Source organism: Tachypleus tridentatus, chromosome 3 (genome assembly GCF_004210375.1).
Source record: "Tachypleus tridentatus isolate NWPU-2018 chromosome 3, ASM421037v1, whole genome shotgun sequence".
NCBI lineage: Eukaryota > Metazoa > Arthropoda > Merostomata > Xiphosura > Limulidae > Tachypleus > Tachypleus tridentatus.
In genome coordinates, this window is record NC_134827.1 from 18656659 (window position 1) to 18664349 (window position 7691).

General features: G+C 28.0%; 1 protein-coding gene across 2 annotated transcripts in view; it reads left to right on the plus strand.

Moving 5' to 3' along the window:
• Positions 1–4090, plus strand: part of LOC143246472 (integrin beta-PS-like) — a 46270-nt gene extending 42180 nt beyond the window's left edge. For both annotated transcript variants that reach the window (XM_076493240.1, XM_076493239.1), the window contains exon 21: positions 33–4090. In XM_076493240.1, coding sequence (XP_076349355.1) covers positions 33–98 — 66 coding nt within the window. In that variant the 3' untranslated portion in view covers positions 99–4090. The remainder of the gene's footprint in view (positions 1–32) is intronic.
• Positions 4091–7691: the final 3601 nt, after the last annotated feature.

Sequence of the window (7691 nt, forward strand, 5' to 3'; positions counted from 1 at the left end):
GTGTAATAACAATAGCTGTTTTTGTCACCTAGGGAGAGAACCCAATCTACAAACAAGCCACCACAACTTTCAAGAATCCAACCTATGGTGGAATGTAAAAGGGATGACTTTACTTTTCTTATCTTGTTTACATCTTTGTGTTATTAGGTTAAAATTTGAATTAGTTCCTTGTAAAACTACACTTTTAAGTGTAATATGCTTATATACACATGTTCACATTTATTTTAAAAGTAAAATCTCAAATGGGACAAAACATTAGTAATCATTTATTTGTGTATTTATGAGCACATATTTTGACATATTCTGAAGTGTGAGTTCATCAGGAGAATTAAAGTTAGTTCCTAAAGATATTAGAAATATATATTTAGTGATATGTTTTTGTCAAATGTTAACAAACTCTTGATAAAATATATTTTGCTAAGATAGTAAAATGTTAATCTCTAGAAATGGTTTTCTCAGAAGTGAGATTTACTGTTTAAAATATCTCTAAATGCAGAAATAACTGAAACTTAAAAAAAGTTTCATTGATTTTAAGAATTTTGTAAAGGAACCTTGAAGTATATATAAAGCTTTATTTTTGTAGTGATACCTCATTTTACACATTATAATAGTCTGCTAAACATCATATAGATATGTTGTTACTTTAGGGGTATATAATAGACTAGCAACAGATCTTTTCATATTAGTAGGTACATTGAGTCAGTAGAACTGGCTTGAAGATATTTGGTCCATTATTGGAAATGGTCTAAAAACAAAACAAAAAAATAATGTTTAGGATTAGGGTAGAGTTCCTATTTATATAGTTTCTTGATATTTCTAATCAATTGTATTAACCCTGTGTATGCAGGCATGATAATTTTGACTGACCTTGTAATCGTAAAAAATATACTGAATTTACTCAGTAAGTACAAAAAGGAATACCTAAGATGGACAGTTTGGAGAAAAGTGTCACATGATATTCAGAAATAAAGGTAAAAAAATATATTTAAATCATTCCTTTTGGAAGTTAGAAATAAACTTAGATAATATGAAAATATTAATTGTGTAAGCTGTATTTTGATATTATTTTTATTAACATACATTGGTTATAAATAAATTAAATTTTTAATGTAATTATTTAAAAAGGTCATGTCATACACACTTTGACCAACCTGTATTCAGAGGTTTAAATTCCAAATGCTGTATTTACATATGAAGTGTGAAGTGACAAAGTAGAATGTGGAATCTTCCTCATTCTAGTCAGATGTCTTTTATGTTCTTCAGATCTTTTAATAATGTTAAAGAAAGAAACTTTCATATACAATGTAATTGTTAATTTTATTCATTAAAAATTGTCTTTACTCTAGAAAACAAAGCTTTTGAAATATTCATATAAATATAACTTTGATGCAACACTTTTATGAAATGTTTTTAACATTGTTTATTTTCAGTAATGCTTGTAAATTTCATAGAGCTATTGTTTAACTGTTAGAATTTTACAATGAATATATCTGAAGTTTACTCTTTAGTTTGATTTTTATGCTATGGATATTGTTCAGTAAATGCATTTTATTATTACATGAGATTTAGTTAAAAGTTCATTTAGATTTATGGAAACACCTCGCTTAACTAAAATAATTAGTATTTGTTGTGAAGTGGAGACCAGATTTTAGGAAGATCTTTCAAGAAACATGCACGTTTATGTATTATAAATTATTGATAATATTCTAAAGTTTAGTTTTGTTGTTTTGTGAAAGATACTTTATAAACATATCTTTGTGCCAGTGAGGGTGCAAATAAATATTCATATAATTTGGTTCAGTAGTTATTGAAATTATGATAAGCAGTATTAAAAAAAATGTTTAAGTTTTACACAAATTACTTTATTTAGTGGTGTTTTGGTGTAAATATTATTTGCGCTTAAGCAATTTATAGAAAGAAGTTATCAGAGTAAATTGTTGTTTACTTGTTTGTAGATAGGTAAAGATACATGTTCAAGAAAATTTTTATTCACTTCATTTCATAGGTGGCAAACTGTGTATAAAATTGCATAACAATTCCTACTGTCATGTGTTACAATCTCAGAATGACATAACATTATTAAATAATGATGTTAGAGAGATCCACAACAGATAAACAATAGAAATAAAAATTAGAATAAATACAAACATACATATATTTTATGGTATTTGCTTTTTGATAAAGAGAGCTTCTTTATTTTCTTTACCGATGATTTCAACACATGAAACATCAAAGGAGTAATTATGCCTAAATGTGTTTTAATACATGAAAGGGAGGTTTCAAAGGGTGTTTCAGTGTTGTTAAAAACTATTGGTTCATTTCTGTGATGTAAGAACTATTTTAATTTTTGCATCTAATTTGATCTATTTATCATGATGTATTATTGTCAGTACACACTTTCTTGACAGAGACTGGCCTGATTTTTTTACTTGTAGGAAACAGAGTTTTATATTAAAATCCATATCATTTAACTCTTTCCTCCACATTTTCTGGGTAGCTTCTGAAAGATTAGGGCTCTATGCCAATGCTCAATTTCTAGTGATGATAAAGTTTCATATCTTATTTTGGAAGTATACTTATTTTGTAATATAAATTGAGATATTAACACACATTACTCAGTGAAAAAAACCTGTTTAGTTTTACCTGTCTGATTAAAATGTTTTTATGATCCCTGTTTTTGTTTAGCATCTTGGAAGGAATTCCGATCAAAGTAAACTCCTCACAATGAGGGTGTGAAGTTCTGTGTTTCTTTTTTCCCCTCCCCCACTAAAACGTTTAGAAATTAAACCTTACACCATCAGCTTTATTTTTAACTGTAAGCTTGAATTTTTAAAAGCCTTCAAGATGATATCCACATAACATATCCAGAAAACTGAAGGTGTAAGGGAAGAGAGAGATAGCAGTTTCTTCTGTGTTATTATTAAATATACTACTTAAAACAAGAAAAATTGGACTTTCCTTGCTGAGATCTTCAATTTTGTCATAATTAACACCTTGAAGTTCAAAATTTTTACAAGTTACTGAAACATTAAATAATTCTTTAATGACATAAAAATCTAAACAAGTTCTAGGATTGGAGTCATTCTTGAAACAATCAAGTGCATTTCAACAACCAACACATAGTTGAAGAGGCTTTTTAAATCAGAACTAACCGTACAAACACAAGAACTGAAATCCTTTAAAGTACAGGTTCATATTTATATTGATTCTAAATTTTGTTTTCCTTATATAATAGATATTGTTAATTATTATTAAATTGTTATTTATTGACCAAATATCAGTGTGATAATGTAACACATGAGATTTGAATTGTTGTACAATGCTGTTCAGGACTTATCACATGATGATTCTAGGTACAGCTAGAAAAATGTGATGTTTAAAAATAATAAAAAAAAATTATTCAACAGATATAGTTATTTATCCATAAACAAGTAAATAATAGTTTGTATTTTGTTATTCTGTTATCAAACAACTAACTTATTGCAGAGCCTGTAGCTTTGGGAAAAGTTGTACATTATATGCCACTAAGCACAATTCTTTTTGTTTTTTAAAACATATGATTTAGAAGGGAATCTTATAAAATATGCTTTAGAGCTCCATCTTTACTTAATACAAATTATTTTGTTATTTTACTCTGAAAAATCTTGTATATTTTTGATGATGTCACAGTTCAGTGACAAATGTATTTAAGTTTGAATTTGTATTTCCATGACAACTTTAACATAGACATCTTTAACATATAATTTCTTTACATTATTTTTTATTTTCACTTAACTTATTTTTGGTTTATTTATAATTACATGTACTTGAACTTCAAGTATAATTTTTATAATTTCTTATTCTCTGTTTTTGTCAATCAGTACAATAGTAAATATATTTCTAATAATCTGTAACATTATTTTTGGTACTCATATTTGTTCAGAATAGCAAATATAGATGTATCTTAATAATTTGTTATTTATTCTTATTGTTCAGTGTAACTGTACAGCAATATCTTAACTTATTTTTTGTTTGTCATCACAACAGTGTAGCTGTATCTTAATATCTTGCTATGAATTATTGTTGTTCAGAACCAAAAACAGCTGTTTGAGTACTTTAAGTTAAGTTTGAGTAATTTATTACCTACACTTGTTACTAAGCATGACAATATTGTTTTGTTGCATCTTAATAACTTAAGAGTTATTGATGATCAGTGCAACAATACAGCTTTAACTAATAATGTAATTGTTCTTTATGCTTACTACTAAATACAATAATATAGTCTGTTTTAGTAATTATTTTTATAAAATGGTAGAAAGAACTTTAACTAAAGGTATGTACTTACCAACATTATATTTAGTACAAAGTACATATTTATGTTCAGTTGCACAGTTATCACTTTGAGGGAAAAAAAAATCTACATGTTATTTATGCACAACTAAATGAGAATATTATTCTAATTTTTTAACATTATTGATACTAGTTTCTCTGCTTGGAATGTTTTTTTTCTTGGTGTTATAAGAATGTATTGTATATGGAAAATTTTAGACAAACTGTTCGTTGTGTTATGTGTTTTGTAGTATGTAGTATTCGTAGTATGAAGTGTTTCAAACATAAATTAGGTAACAGGCATTATGAAATTGAATATAAGTAAAGAACTCTCTGTTACTTTCTTTAGTAAAGTATTATCTAGGATCCACAACAAAAATAAATAGCCAGTTTTGACTCCTTTTATGTAACGTGTATCTTTGTTGTTATACACTTCTGATGATTAATACTTCGAACAGTTACTTGGTGAGACTGCTAGGAACATTGCATTTATATTGTCACCATTTCAGCTGATAACTAGTCAATTTTTACGGCTTCCTATAATATGAAAAGATGTATAGTGTAGATATTAATTTATTAATTTTTAATTTTAATTAATGCAATTCTTCATTTTATTCTTCATACCAGAAATGTTGATCCAAAGACTGCCTTTCAACAAGTTTTCTTTCTTCATTTATTTGAGTGTCTATAATAAATTAATTTTATTACATATTCTGTACAAGCATTATGTTGGCATTATAATATCTTAAGCCTGGGTATTTACTTTTTTGTTAAGTTATTGATGAACCAGAGATATATATATATAGAAGGTTGATTTTGCCAACACACCATGTTATAAAGGACTGTGTGTGTAGCATATATGAATGATTGTTTATATGTTTTACTTTGAAAACTTTGTTTTGTTTCACAGTTTCGAATGTATTCCATAAAGAAAATCACTACGCGAGTAAAAGTGCTAGAATATTTCATAGAACCTTTATTGAAATGTTCAAAATTTCACAAATAATGAATATTTTAAAATTTACACATGCACATATATATATATATATATATATATATATATATTTCTATCTGGAGGTTAAACTTCGTAAATCATTTGAATAAAGTAGAACTCTTCTGAGGATATTGATAGACGTTTCTTTCGAAATATATAAATGAATTACTTTGTTACCCTGAAAAACATGTACTGTTAATAAAAAATATCACACGACAAGTTTTGGCCTTAGATTCACCTCAACTGACAGGTAAGTGGACATTTATAACTGAAAGAAAATAATTATTATGCTGGACTATGAACATATATCAACAAAATCCTACTTCACACTCTGAGGCCGTGAGTGCGTCATGAAATTCAAATCAATTTTTAGATTAGAGTGAAACAAAAGTTGAATGTTGTTGCTGTTGATTGTTTTCCATTTAGCGTTTGCAGTATGGGGGTTGGGGCAAAATAGTGTGAACTTGTGAAGTGAATAAAGAATTGATATACATATGCTGAATGAATAAGGAAAGAATTATATTTCTCACTTTACAGGGGGACGAATACCTCCCTGCAATTTAGCCTATCAGTTCAAAATTAAGAATTGCTAGTACAAAACGTTATTGTGTAAGAATGCACGAAACAGTTACTAACTAATATAAAAGACACCTCTGATGCAAGATTGACTAGAAACAATAGTTAATTAAAAGTTAATATTGCAAGACACATGGGGTCTCCCAGTCCATTGCATGGAATAAGTGGGGTAAAGTATAACACGGGCAAATCTGGAACACATAACTTAATTAATTATATTTGTAATAAGTCATCAGTATCATGTTGTTTGTTGTTATTGTTTTATGTAGGTTTATTTTACCAGAGGTAGTGGGTAAATTTGCAATATTTGTGATTATTTTGTGAAAGACAGCTGTGGGTTTAATCCGTATTTCACGTATTAGATATTCCTTCTGAGTTTGACATGAGCCTGATGTCTAGAACGAACAAAAAGCCCGTTTCATTTGAGTTTTTCGCATTGAATTTAATATTTGGTTAAAATTCATTTATGACAAGAAAACATTATTGAACGTTAAAAATCTTTCATTTCAACCGTGAAATAAGTTTTCATCTGATGTAGACCTAAAACCCTGAACTGTGTAAAATATAGTTCAAAATCTTCGGCCGAAGGCTGAATGTAGTTGTAAAGATATCTTTAGGCTAATAAACCTTAAATATTTTGCATGAAATATGTCAAAAATATTTTTATTTTGATATCTAGGTTTGTTTCTATTTACAAATTTTCATTAAAAATGATTCAGTTTTGAAAGGCCAAAAAAAGTTCATAAAAAATTTATTTTGTTTGAAAACTTTTTCGAAATATCCAATCCATATATTTTTTACGAACACTCAGAAAGTAAGTAAAATCGAGAACGGTTATGTTATTCAACATTATAAATAGTTCTATAATGTACTTACGTTGGTAATTCACTTAAACGGTTATCTCCAGATAGTACGCAATTGTAACAAAACTATTGCGTACGCGTTATGACAAATGTATATTGTTTGGATATTGTGTTTCAGTGAATAGATACATAGCGTTTTATTTTGTACTGTAAACATTTAATGTATATTTTGACAAATAAAGTACATATTTCTTTGTGTGCATAACAACTTTATTTTGTGAGGTATGTTGAACCCACAACTTTGAGTTATGAACGTCAAACAAATACAAATTTAATTTATAACTCTTAGGCCTCCTCGGTGGAACAGCGGTAAGTCTACGTACTTATAACGCTAAAATTAGGGGTTTGATTCCCTGCGGTGGACATAGTAGATAGATCAATGGGGCTGTGTTCTAAAACAAATAATATACGTGTATGTGTAGTTATTTGTGGTTGCACACTTTTACCACATTTTACAAGCTGTTTCCAGTCAGCTCTCTCAACAAGTGTTTGTTTTCTGAACTGATACTGAAATAACTGTCAGAAGTAGGCACAGTGAAGATATATAATTGTAAAAGAAGATATAACTTAGTAAGTTCCATTCACTGCTGTGAGGTGGAAGTACGTTGCTGTATATCCACTGACTAATTAGTTAAAACAAGCTTTGATTCAATTACACAACGGTATTTCAGATTTCCAGATTTGGAGTCTATGCCATGAAGAGTTTGCTATTCAATTATACCTTGATTTGTTGATATAAAAATGCCTCGTATATTTAAAGCTGTTAACTTTTATCAACGGACTCTTAATCATTCGAAAACATGATGAGAAATGTAGTTTTAAAAAATGTTTAAGCCTAGTTATAATTTTTACATACTTATCGAAAGAAAAATGTAATTAAATACTCGTGTTTTAGTTAACATTCACATATCTGATTGTTTTAACTGGTACATAGGCGAGTTATGAGAAAT